The sequence below is a fragment of the Sinohyriopsis cumingii genome, chromosome 5 (genome assembly GCF_028554795.1).
Source record: "Sinohyriopsis cumingii isolate HCF-2022 chromosome 5, ASM2855479v2, whole genome shotgun sequence".
Taxonomy (NCBI): Eukaryota; Metazoa; Mollusca; class Bivalvia; order Unionida; family Unionidae; genus Sinohyriopsis; species Sinohyriopsis cumingii.
The window spans coordinates 24,843,704-24,865,847 of record NC_142965.1 but is presented as its reverse complement, the minus strand read 5'-3'; the positions used below and the strand labels follow the sequence as shown (position 1 = coordinate 24,865,847).

The window sequence follows — 22,144 nt, the reverse complement described above, 5'->3', positions numbered from 1 at the left end:
ATTTGTGTTTCCTTAACACAATTTCAATAAACCGTTGTGGCTAAGTGGTTAGCGTGCCAGACTCATGTCCAAAACGAGTGCCAGACTAATGTCCAAAACGAGTGCTAGACTCATGTCCGAAATGACGTGGGACAGACAACCGCCATCAAATCAGCACAAGTAAACTATCGCCTTGAGTCCATCACCCTGAGTCCCTCAGTAAGACACATTACTCCAATTTACACCAATCGTATCGGCACTAAAACCGTACACGTGTTGACCGGACTCAAAACTGCACATCAAACAAAATGAAACTAGAGATTTGTATCTCATATATGAGCAGAACGGTTGATTTTTGGAAGGTAGAAATTAGCCTGTTTGCAATATCATAAGTGTAAAATTGACAGCTTTCTTTATTAAAATTAATTCATACAATGTTTCAACTAATTATCATTATTTATTATTTTTTGGAAACTTTTAAATTATTCAAATTTAAAAAATAACCGTCATTTGTCGTAAACCTCATTTTGTCATTTTGGGTAGGATTGCTTTACCTGGAAATACATAGTTCACTGAAATAGCCTAGTCAATTCGATACCGTCTCTCTCATAACAGCAGGCAACTTTAATAAACAAATCTAGTTACCCGCTCATAGCTGTAAGGTGTATTATAGTTTAGTACGCACTGTTTAAAACGATTATATAAATTCTCCCAAATTGCCATGAAATAAGTGGTAAAAGCAAGGAAAAATAGGTTATAATGGAAAAATGTTACGGACAAACACATTTCAAGCCAGATCATGCTTGTAAATGCAGGTTATGGTGCACATTTCCCACCACCAGAGAAACTGTGCAGAACTACATGAAATTATTCTGTATCGTATTAATAATAATCAACTGTATCCTGATGGCCGCCCTCATGGTGACTGTCTACTACTGGAAAAGTCAGGTACATTCCTCAGGACATACTACGGATATGCAGATGTGCTTAAAATGTGAGGAAATATCCGTTCATCCCCTTGATGATGTTAACCTTCTGAAAGACTTTGAAAGGAAAGATAATGGTACCAAATGTTGCACGAAGGATACAACACATCTGAAGCATCTTGTGCATCAGGTATTGCAAAGTTTTCTTTCACTCTGTTTTATGTATCTCACTCATCTACCTAACTGAAGATAGCAACACACACACACACACACACACACACACACACACACACACACACACACACATATATATATATATATATATATATATATATATATATATATATATATATATATATATGCATACATATTTGATTTGGCCAATACCATCTTTTATCATTCTATCATCACCAACTTTCTTCAAATTTACATGTTTGGCGTTTGAATACATGTAACCTGACTGCAAAATGGTCTCCAAATAATATGCATTTGTGTAGCAGAGACAAATAGTTATCCAGAGGGTGGAGACTTTATGCTCAATACCGATATTTAATGAAATATTGTTTTCCTCACATTCCTTAGCAAAAATAAGGGTTGGTGTCAACATTTCATATTACGAGCACCATTGATGCTACTTTAAAACAGGCAAAATGCCACTGCAGTTTGTTTTTATGTGTTCGAGGGCAACAAATGACCCTCATACTAAAATAACTTCAAATTACCTTAAAATATATTTAAGCCTTAATTAACAGTGACGACGACGCTCAACGTATGAACAATATACTAAGTCCGAATTGAATACAGATGGAAACATTCATCAGAGACACATACGTGAACAGGTACAACAATCGATGCATATTTATCCCTAAGAAAAATAGGCTCGCGCGCAAGCACACACACACACACACACACACACACACACACACGATTCAGCTTTGATATAGAATTGAAAGTTATAAATTATTTTACAATAATAACCTGTGAAGAGGATTTACAACAATAGCAATCGCTGTAACAGATTTTCGACTAACAAAGGGACTACACCACCTGTTCAGGTTGGCAGAGTTTTGTCAGTCTCGATCCACCGTTATCACAGTAGTAGACCAGCTATTGAGAGACATCAGTGATACAATGTTAAATATTTTTCATGGCTGTTATTGCCTTGAAAAAAGTATCACCCACTGAGGATTCCAAAAGATATATCGTTTTTATACGTACGTGTCTATCATGCAGGTGCAAATAAGATGAAAATTAACAACATGGACCATGTGTATTTTATATGAATGTTCTTTCAATACAGGGTTTATTGCACACAGGGATAAACGCCCTTATGCACACACTCATGATCACTTATAATGGTCAGATGTGAACCTTAAAATGATATATCTTACAACTAAAGCGCTTTCGGTCTTCATCGTGTGACGATTCAGCGTATTTGATTTAGTACAATACAAAACACTCATACTGAGTCATATGAGGTGTCTGCGTTTTTTAATAGATATAAGGAAATAGTTCAAAGATGACGTGGAAGCACGGTATTCTCACGAGTGTCTTCGTCATTCTTGACAGTACAAATCTAGTCCAATTCACAAGTGAAATATTGCATGGCATCTTCGTAAAACTACGTATTTTCTTTATGTTAGATCATTAAAGGCACAACCCTTCTAGATGCAGTAAAGGGTTGCATGTCTCTCTGTATATATATATATATATATATATATATATATATATATATATATATATATATATATATATATATATATATATGTTTTCATACCAAAATTAAGACACGTTCTTTTGGTTAACATATTTATTGCACAGACTGACACAGTAAACATAGGTAGGAATAGAACACTGTAGAAACATAATAGAACGGTCTAACTGTCTTCAGAAGTCCCATAATTTAGGGAAATATTTTATTGGTTGCGAGTTTACCTATAAGGGTTTTGGTTTAGCAATTTTTTTTTGGCATTCAAACTTGAATTTTGTGTTTGCCAACTCGTCTATCTTAGTAACAATAAATATAACCAAAGTTCGATTCTCACTTAATTTTAGGTGTAACCAACACTCATCAGCCTCTGTATCCGCCATCATTTTCAGATGATTGAGATTGTGAAGGGAGTTATAATCGCTACCTAAAGAATTTAATTACTGTAATTAATCAAGAGCTTTTCCACAGACAATGTACGCTTTTTGTCGTTGCGTATAACACGTATGGCTGACAAAGGTTATGTACGTTCAGCCACTCACAATTTACATCATTCATGTGTATAAACTAATTATAAAAAGGGAATACCTGGATCCAACATTCTGTTGTTTGGGGTTCCACTTTAGACATTCTTGATGGCGCCTCCTCACTGACGTGCAACTGAGACAGAGAAAAGTCACAGAAAATTCTGCGATTGAAATGAAGGTATTCCAATGAAATAACAATTTTTTACCAAGAGCGCTCTCGTCATAGATATGTGTTCAATATCTAATTATTGAATATATAATGAAATTCTTTAGTCGCTGAAGAACGGTGAAAACAGATTGCAGATAAATACATGATGTCCCGTAGACTTACATTTATATTCATTCATTAGAGCATTCACTTGACTAAGTTGTCTAAACTGAATCCATGCCCAAAGCATAACATTTTGAGTTTACTTTGAAACTGAAACTGAGGGGCTCGTTTCTCTCACTTTAATATAACATACGAGATTAAGATGGTTTTAACTATTTGCGTTGTGCTAATGAAAATCCGCTAAGTTTTACAGTTTAAGAAAGTATATCTCTTCGCAAGAAATCTCAAACATAATTTCAATCGTGCCATAATTTGAAAGCTATGTTTACATGAGGAAGTTACAACTGGAAAAATACGGATACTCACATTTTTATTTCTGATATAATTGGAGAGGTAAACGGATTAGTAAGAGAATCAGATATTCATTGGACTAAAACAGTACAGTGTTCGTTTAAATTGTATGCTTCGGTGAGGTTAGTGTTTATGTATGTGAACAGACAGGGCTGCGTGAATTATTCCCCTTTATAGTTTGAATTCATATTTTATCATTTAATACAATAACTTGACATTTTCATACAACGCTTGAATAATAAATATTCATGATATTATTTAATAATCCCTAAACTGGATACATATAAAACTTTCGTAACACCATTAATATAAAACTAATCTGGTTTAGACAAAATACCGTTTGATTTTTCCACTCGTTTAAAAGAGAATATTTATATAAAACTAATCTGCCTGTCTCTGTCTGCATTTTTGATTGTCTTTCATTGACACCCTCTTGTGTAACTGACATAAAATGACTTCTATTTTGCAGTTTCTGGAAAGAAATCACAGAATTTACATGGCTAAAGGTAAGAGTCATTGTATTTATATGGGTAAATTAGGACAGCGTGCTAAGTTCTAGTTACTGTTCGAATCCTAATCAAACTTTGTTATTATTATTATTATTAGCAAAAGACAAAAACAAGAGATTGTTAAATCTTCGTCTCATTTTTCGTCGTGATTATGTTTTCAACACAAATGTCTTTTATGTTTGTTTTCGACTTCACGTTCTTTCTTTCTTTCTTTCTTTCTTTCTTTCTTTCTTTCTTTCTTTCTTTCTTTCTTCTTTGATTTTAAAAGTAAGGCACCTGTGCATTCTGTAATTGCAGAGGGAATCACTATTCCTAACTGTCCGGATCATACAACTGAAGAGAAACCCGCAGGTAGAGTTGTAGGCATAGACCGTACATTGACAGGTATGTTTTCATAGCGTAACAGTTCTGATAGAGTGGTTAACATTTGTTTGGAAACTCTTCTTTTTGAGAACAATAAGTTGCAACTTTTGTCCTCCAAGGCACCCACCAGTTTATATAATGGCATTGATAAAGAATTGCCCTTATCAAAATGGAAGTAATTATTATACAAAATGCTCAAGAAATCTCGTTCTACTCAGGTTCATTTAATAGTTTCGCAGACACTTTTCTCATGACAGCATCTTGTACGGTGCAGTGGAACATTAATTGTTTATGTCATCATTATATGAGCCCACTCTGAGACTGTTATTTAAGCAAATTCTTAGGGTAATAAAAGACATTTAACTTTGATAATAAGAAAAACTGTAAAGGTCTAAAAAGAATGTTAAATGAGCAATTTTACCTTCAGGTGCCTGTGGTAATATTTCAGAGAGATGGGGGCAAATGATCGATTTTGCAAGGGTACGTTACTTTCTGTTATCACCTGAATCACTGTACTTCTTTTGACGTAAAATAGCGTTACTTTTAAGCCGGCGGCCATACGACGAATGTGGATGTTATAAGTAACTATTTACATTCATTTTAACGCTCAGCGTTTGATTTATATTTATCCATGCCGAATCCTTTTCTATCCAAATCCAAATTCTATCTGATGTTTTCATAATTGTAGGCATCGAGTATGATGATAGACACGTTCTTAGATGGCTGAACAAAGGAGACTCTTACCAAAATCCAGGAGTAACATTCACTAATGGACAACTTACAATCACCACACCAGGGTTTTACTGGTTCAACAGTCGCGTTACTTTTAGAGATACAAACACTACAATCTCGAACGACCGTTTTGCCTTTTTCCACACTATTTTTCGGCGGTCAGCAGAATATCCATTACGAGAGGATTGGAAACTTGTTGAAGCCGGAAAAACCCGATGCAAGATGGAATCAGGATTTACCGATCGAAGTAGCTTCTTAGGCGACATAGCCTACTTCAAGAAGGGTGAAAGTGTAATAGTTAAAGTTTCCCACCCAGAAATGGTATCGTTATCCGAGAGAGACTCTTTTCTTGAAGTACGTCTATACTGACTATGAGCTGTATGATATTTAAGACATCTGTTTTTTAGAAAAAGATATTTTTATGTGACGACTGATGTTACCCCCATAAACGCACTGGTAAATATCCAATAGTCAATTTTTTTTAAAGACTATAAAAATAAATTGACATAATCAGAAATATAATAACCTTCCTAACCCATCACAAATTTGCACACCCCAAAATGATGACTGTTCGGCTATCAAAATAAATAGCAGTAGATGCAGTGAGTCTGCAAATTATAACACCAAAATTATTATTCTAAGGCTGAGCAAAGATAAATCTCTCACTATCCCAGATAAGAGATATTTTGAATGAAAATGATATTAGTAATTATTTGTCATACAATCACGATCTCTCCAAACCACGTAGTATAGCAGCATGAGAGATTTTGAAATGATTCCAAGATAGTACTGTCTCAGGACTTTCTGGGTCACGTAAAACCTTTACACGTAAGTACCTTTTGAAAACTTAGTTGCACTGCATTACTAAAACTATTCGGCCTTATCAAAGAATTGGAACGAAGCCGGCAATATAACCAATGATTTAATCATAACTTATCCCAAACTTGACAGCCCCTTATTTCAAATATATCATAAGAGTATCGAGTCCGATTTTTCAAAAGAAACCGGTCATCTATGACTGCAGACATTGAGACATTACCATGCAACTATGCTTTTCTAAGAAAGGTTGCACGTTGTTTTTTTTTTCTTCCTGAAAATAATGGTCATGTTTCAGATCAAAAATGAACAAAGCCATTTATCAAAAAACATCTAGGGGATCAGAAGAAAACCTACTTTGTATAACTGATTTGAAATATGATTCTGCTGAAGTCCTCGTCAATAATAATACTATAATTAAGGTTGTATTTGCTTCTTTGGAGTTTCATGGCATATCCTATCAATAAGGGCTATATTTTATGGTGCCTGATGGAGTAAATTGTGATGCCCAGAAAAAGATCATGGAGGCAATCTTGCCTGGTCTCGGCAGTACTCGAACCCGGTCCCTTTTGCTTGCAAGAACAGAGCACGTACAACCACTGATACGCCCCGTCTGCATAATGTAATGGTTATCAATCGTCCTCAAGTAACGTCCTCAAGTAACTGGAAAGGAGAGTTCCAGCTGAAAACAGAAAACGATAAAATGGGAAAATGAATAACGAAGTACAACGGTAATATTTCGTAAATATTTCTGACATATAAACACGAACACACAGATACAACAACATATGTAAGAGAAAAATAATATTTTGTGCCCTGACATATATTTCAGCAATATTTGCTTCAACATCGTCAAAAGTGTTATTATTTACATCAATTATTAGAACGTGTTTTTTGAAACTTGCAGGATGCAGATGCAGATTCAAACTGCATCAAATGGATAGAAAAGAGAAAGGCACTGAAAGCACAAAGGACACGCATATACACAAGAGGTTTTAATGCAGCCAGATCAATGGTTAGCACTATATTTTGACGAATTTTCAATGACAATAAGAACTCAAACGCTTTGATAACTGTTTCGAAGTACACTTTGATCCTGAATTTTTCCTTAGTGAATATCTTTAGAAAACGCTGTCAATATTTCAAAATGATTATTCTTGATGTAACGTTTTGATATTAAATCATGTATATACAAGTATACCTGTATGAAAATGTTAGAAATTTGAGAAATAAGCAATGTTAACAAAATTAAAACATCAACAATCCTGTGACAATGAATGAATCATTATAGTTTTAGTTCAGTGACTATAAATACGTGGAGAAATAGCAACCACCATGTCAAAACATTCTATACTGATATGGTGATGGAAGATACACCAATACACTAATGTGTATAACGTGGTGGGCAGCTGTAGTTGAGGATCTTACCGAAAGACATGACAACTGACACATATCCGACGTCCTCTTGAGGGGATTAAAACCACAACTCTACCAGCAGAAATACTGGGACGTTAATCACTAAGCAATATATATTTCTTTCTCAATAAAATCTTGGTTTGTCGTATTACAATTATATAATTGTGAACTGCAGATTGTATAACAGTATATTATTGTTGCTCTTTATTCTCTACCACTGTTTGTGGCAGGCACATCTGTCCATCGCACATTAATTACGTTTCATGTATAGGTCATTCAAGGTACAATGTTGGAGCATCTACGTTCTGTGAGCATATTTCTGAATTATATATAACACCATGACAACTTTTTACCAACTGAATCAGTTCAGAACCTCTTATATCTTTGTTTGCTTTATATGCATTATTTTGCACATAATATTTTTCTCTTTTTAATGAATACTGATACATTTAGTACCCTCTTTCTGCTTGTCTGTGTTATCTGTCCAAAATCTACCCCGATCAGAATAACTGAAAGTGTTTCTATACGCATGCTATTTCAGCTGCAGCTAATACAGAAAGTGTGCTTGCAGTTTGTTATAACAGGGGTTCAACCCCTGACACACGATGGAAAAATAAATCTTAGTCCTCGCAGGGATTTTCGAATTAGAAACCCATGTTTTAATGGAAGGAGCATGGGCGTAAGTGGAGGTATGAATTATTTAAGAATGCCATGCTACCCATATCATTGTATGAGAGTTAAGGAACATGAGTAGACAAAACATTGTAGGTATACTGAATTCCTCATTTAAGAATATATTTAAATGTTTTGTGAATATGTAATGAAACGATTTTAGAACGCTTATATACTAATAACTTCCGCTACATCCTATGTGAATAGTACAGTTGTATCCACGTGCTTTGTTGGGAAAGGCAACCAAATTGTTCTATGAGTTGACTTTAAAATGGGAATGGCATTAGTATGGTGCATATTGCGTGCAACCTGCAATTAAAGCATGACTGAAAATATACATGATATATTTGTCGAGCCTGCATTGGTGGAAGTTTTGCCTAGAACATCAGACACAAAGTTCAGGTATTCCTTATTTCCATGTATATATTTTGTTATTACCTAAATGTTGACGGGTTCAGCAAACATTTGGTCTCTGAATCGTTCAAAGAATTTTCGAATGGTTTACAAGTGTTGCTTCTTGGTATCGTTGTAGATAATGACGTCATTAATATATGCATTACAGTTATCTAGACCTGATGTTATCATTTGCATTATACATTGGAATTCTGGTGGATGATTTTTCGTACCAAACTGCATCCGGTTATATTGATAAAGTCCACCTGGAATTGCAAATACCGAAAATTCCTTTTGCTATTTCCTTGAGTTGAATTCGCCAGAATCCTTCAATAGTCAAACATGAGAAAGTTTGCATTTCGAATCTGGACAATTCAACCATCATTCTTGCTATTATGTTCAATACGAATCCTTGGCCCTGACCAATTTTGAGAAAAGAACATTTACAATGGCTCTAGCTTTATTGTGTTGTTATTGTGACAACTGATTGCAATCAAAAATAACGCGCCGTTTTTTTTTACTTCTTACAATAAGTGCACGTAAGGAAGCAGAGGGATTTATGATCAGTAGTATCAGCAGTTTGATATCTAAACGCTGTGACAGACTGAGAATTGGACATGCTCATATGAGACTGAGATGATTTTTGTTTTCCTAAAACTCTGCCTGTTGGATTATTATTGACGAATGAATCTTTTTGAGTCCAAGAAAATTCATCCGCGTTATCGGGCATCATTTTCTAAATGTTCGACCTTTTATTTGTTGGCATGACTATATACGCTGTTCTTACCCGCTTGAATTAATATGATCTGTCTGATAATATCGTAATCTTGATAAACCTTCTTGGAAAAGGACCAGTTATCAAATACGTTTTATTTTTTCTTTGCTAAATCGACATGGGTTTGTCCAGTTTCTTTCCTATAATTCAGTCACCTTTGTTGATATGTAGCATGAACTGACTCTTACCTCTTCAAGATATAGTCTTTTACCACATCATGATAAACACCTTGTTGCACTAACAGTGAAGTGTAGACTTCAGGAGTTTTGCCAACAACCGCACTTTATAAGAATAGGGTTTAATGGTCTCATCGCCATTTCATGTTTGCAGCAGTTTTTCAAAATGAGGAAAGTAGTTATCTAATTATTTTCTTTGAAAATGGGAACTAACTTAAAATTTCTGGTAACATCAAAACCTGAACTTCTATGTAGACGGTAAGGGGGGGGGGAAGGTCCTCCAGTTTTAATTAGTTTAATCTATATGGCATTTCACTTTATTCTCTCTACATGTGCATTTGCATTTCCTTTTCTTCTTCTATATAATTCTCTGCATCTCTATGTGCCTCAAATTTTCTATATTTTCCTCCCTATCTATATTTGTACTTCCCTGTCCTCTCTTTCTCTCTGCTGCTCCATTCCCCCTCTCTGCATTTTTATTTCTCTCTCTTCTTTCTCTATCTGTATTTACATTTGCCTCTCCTTTTTCTAATTCATAACTTTCAATTTCATCTTTTCTTTCTGACGCAGACCCATTTCTAATTCCTAATCCATCTGGTTTTCTAACTGTTAATCCTTAATTTAATATCAAAACCAGAGACTGATTTAATATCATCCTCTTTTTTTATTTGTTCAGCATACTTTTACTGCCGAGATATCAAGATTTCTGGCAAGGTCAAGAAACTGGTCCTTTGTTATAGACCGTCACCCCTTCTGTGTAGGACTTGAAACACAGTTCAGCAAATTAGATGACATTGTGAATGAGGGCTCGTTTCGCTAAAGATTTCTTACATGTATGAGATAAAATCTTTACCAAGGACTGCTATAATTCTTAAATAATGTCAATTTAAATTCTACAGACTATCGTAAAATCTCTGTATTGTTTAAAGTAATTTAAATCCTGGACGTACCCCCAAATTCTTAATATATGGTCGTTAACTAAATAACAGAAAGAAGAGAAACCAACAGGTTTATTAATATTAACACATACTTTAATTTTCTAAGTTACAATTTTCTAAGTTACAAAGTTAAAATATAAGAGGGGGTTAACAGTATTGTGAGCTAATTTCCAAATAGTCCCGAAACTTTCGTCTCAGTTCCAAAAGTAATGTTCCGATTGAATTACACCATCGCACGTGGTAATGCACCAATAGTTTTGAATACGCTGATGTAACAACAGTCTTGAGGTATCGTAAGGATACAGTCCGTAATAAGTTTGAATGAATTCACAATAATTCCAAAATAGTGTTTTATTACAAACGTCAATGAGCACATTGTAATGCCAATAAATATTTTAAAATAAATGATCCCTCTCAAATTATATCTGAGTGCAACTAAAAGTGATTCGACAGAATGATATCACAATAGGATTTAATAATTTTTGTTTACCTCAACCTTATATAAAAACCTGATACAATAAAGTGACCTGGATGTGGGTCAAAAGCTCGCTTCTAGAACATTTCAAGTTTGTAAACGAAGCTAGACGTTTAACTGAAATATTAATAAACAACTTATTTATAACTTACAGACTTGACAAAAAAGTAGGTACAGAAAAACCTATATCCTCAGTTATGGACAAAGGTCAAGCAAGAGATATAAAATATACAAAACAAGTCCATTGGTTCCATTTTAAATTAAGAAAGATAAAAAAAAGAAACCTTGTCTTACAATTACACTTATATTGTAGACTGTGAGTGGCAAGCCATTTTTTAATATGTTTCTTAGGCTGGAATCATTAACGGCAGTTTCAAATATTATTAGAAATAATTCATTTCATAAAGTGATTCTACACCTACGATATTATGCCGTCGTCTTGTGATATGTATTATATGACAAAGATTCTCAATCAATTTAAACATTGCGTATGATTTGTGTTTAATGTTAGGAAGGGCATATCATATATGACTTATTTTCTTGGGAGCGATATTATATCCCAAACAGGTACATGCATTTGTGAGAAGTATGTCACTGACAGACAATGAACGAGTCGAATAAAAAGCATTATTGTGGTTTCTAAAGTTCATGCGTAATAAAATGTTACATAATAAAAGAGCAAAGCCAAAACGTTTTGTAATGTTCAACACATAATTTATTTCCCTAGAATAAAAAGTGAAAATTTCAAACAAAAAAACTTACAGTATTGCGATTTAGATACCAACTAGTCAGAAATGTTCTACCACTAAACTTAATACAGTTCTAACTAATTTTTAGCGGTGTTCGAAATAAGATGCAGAGCTGTAGGCGATGATGTGTTTGAAGTCTTGAATGTACTAATGTATCAGTAACTTGAAGCGTGATGATGTACAAAAAATCTTCCATCTAATCACAATATTATTATCCAATATGTCATAGTCTGAATTAGCTATAATTTCAAATTAATGTTCTATCCAAGAATATTATGCGAGAGCACTTTGTACATTCAGTGAATAATATTGAATTTGAACACATAATTTCACCAAAATCAAATACTGAACACACCAATACAACTGGTTTCTTCTTCAGATATTATCGCAGGAATGTATAATTTTTCAAGTAAGCAAGGTTATATAGACAACTAAAACAGAAAATAAGACACAAAATTTAGGTCCAAAATTCATTTCCTGAAAATTCTCAATTACAAACATATACATTTACATTTTTTTTACTAGACTTATAACAACGACTGTGGCAAACATCTGGTAAAAAGGTTATTCCATGGGGAATACCAATGACCCAGACCCAGACCCAGACCCAGACCCAAAGATATATATGTTTGCCTTTATTGATAATGATTCTAATATTTAACCCACACTTACAGGGAAATATTGACAATGTATTATTTGTTTACCAAAACAAAATTTACTAGTCAGGTAGATAATGAACTTGAATTTGGACAAGGTCAAGTCCAAAATGCAATTATCCATAGCAAATCATGATGGAGAGAATAAATAACAAACGATACAAATTATATATATATATATATATATATATATATATATATATATATATATATATATATATATATATATATATATATATATATATATATATATATATATATATGTATGTATGTATGTATGTATGTATGTATGTATGTATGTATGTATGTATGTAACATTATATTTGTGCTTATTTCAGTTCTCCATATGGCAGATATGTACATGCATCTCATAGAATAGGTTTCTGAAATCATATCTCAAACTATTTTCCAACATCAGCTGCACCACCACCGTGGTCATCAGCATCATTATCGCCGCCATCGTCATCATCGTCGTCATAATTATGATCAACATCATCCAAATATTTTCATTGAAATACATTAATCCATTTTTATTGCCAAGACGAATGTTTCAAGTACATTTAGATATTGTCTGACACAAGCTTCCGAATAATAATTTAGTCATGGTGAAAGAAATATCTTAATTTAAAATCTGAACACTCATTTGACGCCACGATACCTAGATAGGGCTATAAGAATCATAACATCTTTATGTCGACATGATCTTTACGTAGACATTTTATATAATACAGCATTAAAGCTCCAAACATACCAAACAACAAAGGAAAATACAATTGTATTCCAACATGAACAGGATAATAAATGAAATCATGTTACTATGTCTGCACATCCGTTTGCAAAAGTGTTTATGTAGAAATAGATTTTTAAGTGGAATTAGGCAGAGGGATTTCAGAAACTGAAATAATATTTCTAAGCTATGATACATCTTCAATGCCTTGTTGGCGGGGGCGGGGGGCAAATTATTTTGAGAACCACGAATTAAATTAAACATTTTCTGAACTAATATATCCCTTGCATCCCCATTTATGTTTATTTCTGCCCTCATTAGACACTCACTGAACATGTCAAAGCGGAAAGTATTACATTTACTATTTCATTGCATGGTGAAATGACATACAAATTTACAGCCTTTATTATCGAAATCTAACAGAGCTATGACCCTTAATTTATTTTAGACTTCCACTAAAATGACATAAGTGAATTTTCTAAAAGATATTCAATACAAAAAATCCTGATTTGCGTTATTATGAAATGAAACTAAGGGAGAATTAATCAAGCAAAATATGTTAAGGATATGTGCCTATACGATACTTAGAAAGAAAAAACACATTACACCTCAGAGTAAATTGATATCGACGTGTTCTTTTCATCAAAAGGCATTTACTTTGTCTAGATGGTCATAAATGAAACTAATGCTGATCTGACAGCCGATATGGCCACCGTATTAACAATTTGTTTATAGCTACTCCTCCTGAGTGGATGGCTATATCAAGAGGGGATTTACACTTATGACTTATAATGATATCTGATTTCTCCTGAATCGAAATGGTGTCGATATTACAGCTTTTCTTACATTTTTTTAAAGATTAAAACCAGATTAGCATTTTGTAAAACACGTATTAAAGAAAATGAAAAGTTACTATAATGACCCATATACCTGTCAGGTCAGCTAACAAAATGAAGTTGTTAATACAGCGCGATTTTGTACACAATTCTGGTAACACGATTTTCTTTAATGTTTCCGCAGATCATACTTACAGTCGTATGGGCATAAACAAATCAAGATGTTTGCCCTGTAATAGATTTCGGGGTCTTGAAAGCTTCGTGTGTCAAAAATGTGAATAGAACGGAAAATTGATATAATGGCTGGAAAGTACAATGAGATCATCAGTGGTTCGTTGTAGCCTATACCGGTCTTAAAAACAATAAGCATAATGGTTATAAAAAATACACAATTTTTAGAAACTTTATAGGTCAACAAGGGACGTCATTACGCCATAAGTTGTAGAATTGAACTTGAAGGGGTATGCAATATAATAATATCTTGTCTTTGAAATGCGGTCCATTGTTTTCTATATTGCTTAACACAATTTCAAACAAACGAAAACTTACCAAATGGAATAGAGTGGTTTTGTTTACCGTTAGTGGTGAACCTTTATTTGTACTCATAAAGATATAGTTTCACATATGATTTAAAATGCTCCCTTACAGAGATAATTTTCGAGCGATGGCCACATTTGTCTTTTAAAGTGTATCGAGTGAAATTGATCTTTATGTATCAAAAGATTTTTAAAGTGAATTTTTTGCGGAAAGGATAGTGATCACAAAATATAATTCATCTTTTATATACTTTACTCCATAAACACCTCAACTTGAAATGTATTTTTGGAAGGGATGGATTCTTTTCAGAATTGTACAATGTCCCACTGTCTTCAAATTAAGTGAATAAATCTAGGAAGGGGTGCATTTGAACAAAACACGGACAACAACAATATAGCTATTATTATCCGTTCATAAGTCACTAACTACTGTTAATGCATGAAATCGATAGCTTTTTGTTACACCGATCTTCATCAAGTGATAAGGGTGAATGAGCTGCAAACTGAGCCCCAGCAGGAGGTTGATTATGTCTTTTATAAACCTGGACATGAAAATGAAGCATCTTTTACGGTCGATCAAGGTTTGTCTGGAAACTTAACTGACACATTTTTTTCTCGAAAAGTCCAATAACAAATCACTTAGAGTATGGGGTGTTCTTGATCTGGATTTAGAAGTTCAATGCCGTCAGGCCATAATGTATTTCAAACTCTGGATGAATATAGTAGCGGAATATAAGGGGGCTTTCTTGCCCAAACCTTTATTTTGAACTTGACAACATGATCATTCCCCCTCCATAGCCCCTTCAAGTAAGTCTAAACAACTACGAAAACAACTTTGTTGAGGCAACAGCGTCTATTTCATAATCAATTACCAACACGAGGACATCCATTGAATCGTCGCCGTCGTCAAACAAATTAAGGTTTGATCCAGAACACTCCCTTATAAAAGACTGCTGATATATTTCATACAAAATTGCTTGAGTTGTCTCGAGATATTTTTTACGTCTCAGCTTTTGCAATAATATATCTCTCATCATCATGACAGAACAAGTACATATTTATTTTACCGCTGATAAGAGAATCCGGTTATAAGATTTTGATAAAGTTTCCATGAGAAACTACTGTCTTAATAACGTAACATTTTTCAGCTCGTCATCTACTGTACTGTTTGTGTATCTGTTTTGCGATATTGGATTATCAAGATTGTCAATAGTTTTAACGAGCTTTTTTGTGATTAAAGCATGGTTATCAAAATATTCCGAATAATCACTACAAATCAAAGACAACTTTATATTGTTTCTATTTTTAAAGTACGTGCTATACTTTTCGTTGTTAAGCACAGTCTTCATATGATTATCCTGCAAGAGAATTCTCTTCATCTTTAACGTGGCATCTTCACTGTAATATCTTCCACTATATTTCATATTTCACACAAAATTTTTACTATAATTACACTGGTCAACAGTGAAATCATTACTGACTTGAAAAGGCCCTAATCTGTAGTATTTTGGTGTGCCGAACACGAATATAACCGTGAAAAATTTGTATTGGCTCTCGTTTTGAAGATATTCATATACCTCATTTTCTATGTTTCACTGTGTAAATTTCTCCAGTAGGACTGCAGCAACATCCGGAATAATGATGTAACATTGCATAATACCATCATGCTCACATCATCCACAGTTGATTGCATCATTTTCTGATGCAATGCAATACTAATGCCATGCGGCTGCTGAAGTAAGTTGACGTCAGCAGTGTACTATACATGTGTAGGCCTATTATACTAATGCCAGGCGGCTGCTGAAGCTGACGTAAGCAGTGTACTATATAAAGCCCAATCAGATAGGTTCAGCATTTAAAATATTTTAGACGTTGTGCGAGACAGTTCAAGCTACTGTTACATAAAACTTATTATTTTATCCATTTACGTACAATAAAGAACAGTAATGCCTCGAAAGTGTGTTAATACCGCGGACAATTTTTGCTATATTTGTGGGGAAGTGACATTTGCCAACCAGAAGAAAAGTATCAATTCTCAAGTGAAGAAGGCATATCATCTTTACTTCGGATGCAAGGTTGGTGACCAAGACAAGCCTTGGGCTCCCCATATATGCTGTGCTACATGTACAACACAGCTTTCACAGTGGTTGAATTGCAAAAGGTCATCAATGCCGTTTGCAGTCCCAATGGTGTGGAGAGAGCCAAGCAACCACCTAAATGACTGTTACTTCTGCTTGGTTCCTCCTCTTTCCGGCGGAATAACGAAGCGAAAGAAGTCGAGAATAGTCTACCCAAACATTCCGTCTGCATTGAGACCAGTTCCACATGGTGAGGGACTTCCTATTCCAGAACCTCCAGCAGAATATTCTCTTGATTCATCTGACGAAGACAAAGGTGAGTCGACCTGTTCTTCTCCTGGTCCATCAGCATGCAGTGATCCAGATTTTCACTGTGGTGCATCATCAACCCCACACAGAATAACACAGGAAGAACTAAATGACCTGATTCGTGATTTGGACTTATCAAAGAACAAGGCAGAATTGCTAGGATCAAGACTCCAACAATGGAATCTTCTAGAAGAAGATGTCACAATTACTGCATATCGAAAGCGCCACCAGCAATTGGAGCCTTTCTTCAGAAAGGAAAGTAATCTGATATTCTGTTCCGATATTGAGGGCTTTAAAAATCACTCATGACCCACAAGAAGGAGACTATTTGTGGACTCTTCGAAACTGAGTCTCAAGGCTGTGCTTTTGCACAATGGAAACATTCTTCCATCTATTCCAGTAGCGTATGCTGTCCACATGAAAGAGACATACGATAACTTAAGGCAGCTACTGAATTCCATTGAGTATAACATGTACAGCTGGCACCTCTGTGGTGATTTGAAGGTAGTTGCCCTTTTAATGGGACTGCAGCAAGGATATACAAAATACATGTGTTTCTTATGCGAGTGGGATAGCCGAGCAAGGGAAATGCACTACATGAGGAAGGAATGGACTCACAGGCAGAATGTAGCCATTGGAGAGAAGAATATCCAACACCCAGCTCTGGTTGAGGCTCAGAAAATCTTGCTACCACCCCTTCACATCAAACTAGGTTTGATGAAGAACTTCGTGAAAGCCATTGACCGGACTTTGCCAGCATTCCGATACCTGCATGAAAAATTCCCTCGACTCAGCGAAGCAAAGATTAAAGAGGGAGTTTTTGTGGGTCCTCAGATTCGAGAGCTTTTCAAAGATGACCGGTTCAACAACTTGCTGGAAGGTGACGCGAAACAAGCATGGAATGCTTTTCGCCTAGTTTCTACAAACTTCCTCGGAAATGTTAGGGCAGAAAACTATAAGGAACTAGTAGAAGACATGTTGATGAAGTATAAGAAACTTGGCTGCAATATGTCTCTAAAGATTCACTTCCTTCATTCCCATTTGGATTTCTTTCCTAGCAACTGTGGTATTGTTAGTGATGAACACGGCGAACGTTTTCATCAAGATATCGCAACAATGGAACAAAGATACCAGGGAAAATGGTCCACTACAATGCTGGCTGACTACTGCTGGACACTCCTCAGAGATGCTCCCGAACAGCTGTACAAGAGACAGGCGAAGAAATCTAAGATGTAGTCAATGACTTGATTTTTTATAGGTAGGCTATTACAGTTGACCTTTTACTATTGGAATGCATTTCGTTATGTAAACATTAATTTCTTGCAGATTACAAAAAAACTAGAGCCAATTTTGCAATTTGACTGTCATATTCGTGTTCAGCACATAAAAATTGATAAGAATTGACTAATTTTATTTCAGTAACATGACTTTTGTAAAAATTTGTTGTCCAGTGTTATTTTTGAAATGAAATCGCTGGCGATTTACTGTAATAACCAGTCTAAAAAATCGAACTTACTAAAATCAACACTATCAGACATTTTATATCTCAACGCAAATGTATAAATGCCATTAGCGCAGTATCTCTTATCATCGAAACTGCAAAGACCAGATTCTATTATGACATCAGTCTCAATTTTGTGACAATTAGATTTTATTGCCATCATTTCGACATGACCACCGATTTATAATTATTAAATCGGATTACTTTTTCCGACCGCATTTCATTTTATTCCCTTGATTCGTTTTTTAATCTTATTATCTGATAATTTTAGACAGTACAATTCACTCCATTATAATTTTCATAGAAACTTCATCTTTAAACTTTCTTATTACTTTTTTATTGTCATCGCAGTGAAATCTACTATTTATTGGATAATCTGAAAGATCAAACAAATCCCCGTATTCATAAAATTATTTGTAAATATCATCAGATTCTATCTTGTACAGCAACGAGTCAGTATTTGTGAATAGCAACTCGGCATCAGGCCACTCAACCTTAACAAAACTGTAACGAAAATCGTACATTAACGTCTTTGATATCTCAAACACTGCCATACCAACATAAACTGGTCTTTTCATTTTTAAGTTTGTCTTTCTCGTATGTATGGCGACAAGATTTTCTTTAAAAAGTTTCAAACTAACAAAATTATCAGATGCTACAAGTTTATTACGTTATTGACGATCTCAATATTGACTCTGTTTCTAATGGTTTCCATGGTCTTTCCGAAGACGCTATCGTTCATGAGCTTGAAGAAGTTTTTTTTCAAATTCTCTTGTTTCAGCTGCTCTTCGTCTAAAATTAGAGTCGATATAATCTTTCATCCAACGTGATTGATTAAACTTTAACACACGATGAACTTTTCTTAGTATCAGACCATGATCAAGTGTCTGTTTTAGATTTTTTATAGTGCAAAATATATCTCCGTTTGTCAAGAAGATTTGGTACTAGTTTTTGAACAACTGATTTGCCACAAGTGCTATAACGAAATGATTAATTACGTTGTTGTTCTGATAACAAACTGTAATTAATCAGAACTGACTCAGGACAAAATGGATAGTCGTTTTGAGCGTCATGAAAATCAACAGGATAGTGAAGATCAACATCAACAAAATAACCAATATTATCAGGTACAGTTTTTTTGAAAAACTACTCCAGACTTATCCAACGAAATCCGCCATACGGCATCGGTTCAGACATTGCATGGCCATCAAGATTATTTACATGAAGATAAACTATGAAAAACGACGGCAATGTCTTATCATAGTTGCTCGTGTACTTGTTATTTGTGCGGGCATATTTGTTTCTTATAACGCTTATTCCACCTCGGATTCCACGTTCTATGAAACAAAATATGTCAGGATCTGTCAGCAATTCCAGTTTTTTTCACTGTGCTTGAGTAATGCGTCAAAAGATAATCCAGGTGCTGAGTAATACCATGCTGGGTCAAGAAATTAGTTATCAGCACTGATATCTCTAAAATTCTCAAATATATCTGCGAGCAAGAGAACGTCTGTGATCAGATACAGGTCATGATAATCACCAAAGGTTTTACAGCGAAATCATTCCAAATTTGCTGAGCGTAAGCATAGTCGTCATCGCTGACACTTTCAAGATTTCATCGAGAATAAAATCTTTCCAGGTCAGGTAAACTCGTTTCATCAAATCTGCTCCAATCGGCAAGATATCCGTATGGAAAGATACCTAGTCTTGTAAGAAAATTTGCTTTGTCACCGAAATGATCAGTCAAATTATCAAACTTTCCACACCAGTTTACAAGCTCATCTAACGATGCCGACATAAACTGTCGATGAATCTCAACTTGCCAAGTGTCGCTGACATATATTTTTCTGTGGTATCTGGGATGCATTTTATTTTATCGTTGTTATTAATTTTCAGATGGTTAATTATATCTTTGTTGCCGAATGCTTCTACGAGAATATGAGAGATATAACCACGAAAATTATGTGCGACAACAGGAACGAAATCTGGTGCAGTATATTTAATATTACATTTGTCATGAGCTGGACCGCGATACTTACCTGTAATATGACAGTGATCTTTTATTCCATCTTGAGTCGTAAATGTCTGCTCGCATATATGTCATAGGGAGTATGATCCATTGTTACTGTTAAGGATACTCTCACATCTTGAACGTTTTGGCTTTCTCACACAATGGAAATGAATAATAAAATATGTTGGAATGGAAGTTTTGAGAACAAAAGAAGGAAATTATTTTTAATGTCAAACGCTTGCATTTCGTTCTTCAATCAAATTCATTTTTATCAAATAAAACGGTAAATTCTTTGTTACATTATTAGTTAATAGTCGATTTATGTTTTGTTTCTTATAATATCCGTTTTCTTGAGACTCTCCTCCACCCACTGGAGTAACCAAACACACATTTAAGAACGGATTCATCTTGTCATATAACACTACGAAAAGCTACACATAACCTTACTACCGTATATTATTTATTTCATTAAGAAAACGGAACAGCTGTGAATATAAAGTTGCAACTGAACATTTGCTTCATACGCACACATTATATACGTGCAAATTTTCATAAGCATGCAAATTGGAGTAACTTCAACGTGCAAATTTGTCAGTTAAATGCATATAAACATATGCATATTTGTAAATTTAATATTTCATTAAAATATAACTATATTTAATGTGACTTTTCGTAACATTAAAGAAAATCTCTGCTTAGAACGTGTGCATATCGACCCAAAATGTATGTATGTATGTATGTATGTATGCATGCATGCATGCATGCATGCATGCATGTATGTATGTATGTATGTATGTATGTATGTATGTATGTATGTATGTATGTATGTATGTATGTATGTATCTACGTATGTATGTATGTATGTATGTATGTATGTATGACCAGATTTCTACCGGTATAATAATAATGATGACTTTGTATAGCGCCTAATCTTTAGAAGCCCTAAGTGCTTTACAACACTAGACAACACCTATAACATAAAATAAAAACATGGAAAACATATTTAATGATATGATTACAGAAAACAAACACCATGAAATTAGAAAAAATGAAACATGCTGAAAATATTTAAGGTAGGAAACATTATTAGGTCTTTAAGTTTGAACTTGCAGTCGAAATAGGTGAGTTTTAAGAACACTCTTGAATGGTATCACTGTGTCTTTGTGTCTAAGTTAGTGATCAATTTGTTCCAAGTTGCTGGGCCCTGGTATGTAAAAGAACGTTGTCCATATGACTTTGTTTTCATAGTGGCAATAATGAGTATACGATTGTCAGAAGAGGAACTTAAGTATCTTGCTGGTGTGTACACATAGGTGAAGTCGGATGGTATGTCTAGTCCGTCGGTGAAACGTAGCACAGAGAACAAATTTTGTGTTTGATTCTGGATCGAATGGATAGCCAGTGTAGGGTGCAGAGGAGGGGGAGCTGTGCTCTGATCGTGGTACTCTAAGGATGATCCTTGCTGATGTATTTTGAACTTCTTGAAGTTTCTGGAGTAGATATTGAGACGAACTAGACAGAATTGAGTTAAAATTGTCCAGTCTTAAAATTACTAATGAACACACAAGTGTTTTAGTGGCATCAACTGAAAGATATTTGCTAATGGAACTGATGCGTCTCAGCTCAAGGTATACAGCCTTGCACATGTTCATGACATGTTGGTGCAATATGAGAGTACTGTCCAGAGTAACACCAAGGTTTCGTACTGATTGTA

At 34.5% G+C, this 22,144-nt stretch overlaps 1 protein-coding gene across 2 annotated transcripts; it reads left to right on the top strand.

Annotated features, from left to right (window-relative positions):
- The first annotated feature begins 303 nt into the window (after nucleotides 1-303).
- On the top strand, nucleotides 304-8,060 carry LOC149798805 (tumor necrosis factor ligand superfamily member 14-like). 2 transcript variants are annotated; one of them, XM_089957704.1, is made up of 4 exons: nucleotides 304-1,095; nucleotides 4,232-4,268; nucleotides 4,569-4,655; nucleotides 5,323-8,060. In XM_089957704.1, exons 1-4 carry the CDS (start codon nucleotides 739-741, stop codon nucleotides 5,733-5,735), a joined length of 894 nt encoding a protein of 297 aa, XP_089813830.1. In that variant the 5' UTR covers nucleotides 304-738; the 3' UTR covers nucleotides 5,736-8,060. The 2 variants fall into 2 exon arrangements, with proteins under 2 accessions (XP_089813830.1, XP_089813831.1); XM_089957705.1 differs by lacking the exon at nucleotides 304-1,095 and adding an exon at nucleotides 2,864-3,318.
- The last annotated feature ends 14,084 nt before the right edge of the window (nucleotides 8,061-22,144 follow it).

What these genes read in the sequence shown, in the direction of transcription:
- LOC149798805 (XM_089957704.1), top strand. Translation starts at nt 739, where the DNA reads ATGGAAAAATGTTACGGACAAACACATTTCAAGCCAGATCATGCTTGT. An exon ending in TGAAGCATCTTGTGCATCAG is followed by an intron (nt 1,096 to 4,231) that starts GTATTGCAAAGT and finishes TCTATTTTGCAG; the next exon opens with TTTCTGGAAAGAAATCACAG. An exon ending in CATAGACCGTACATTGACAG is followed by an intron (nt 4,656 to 5,322) that starts GTATGTTTTCAT and finishes TCATAATTGTAG; the next exon opens with GCATCGAGTATGATGATAGA.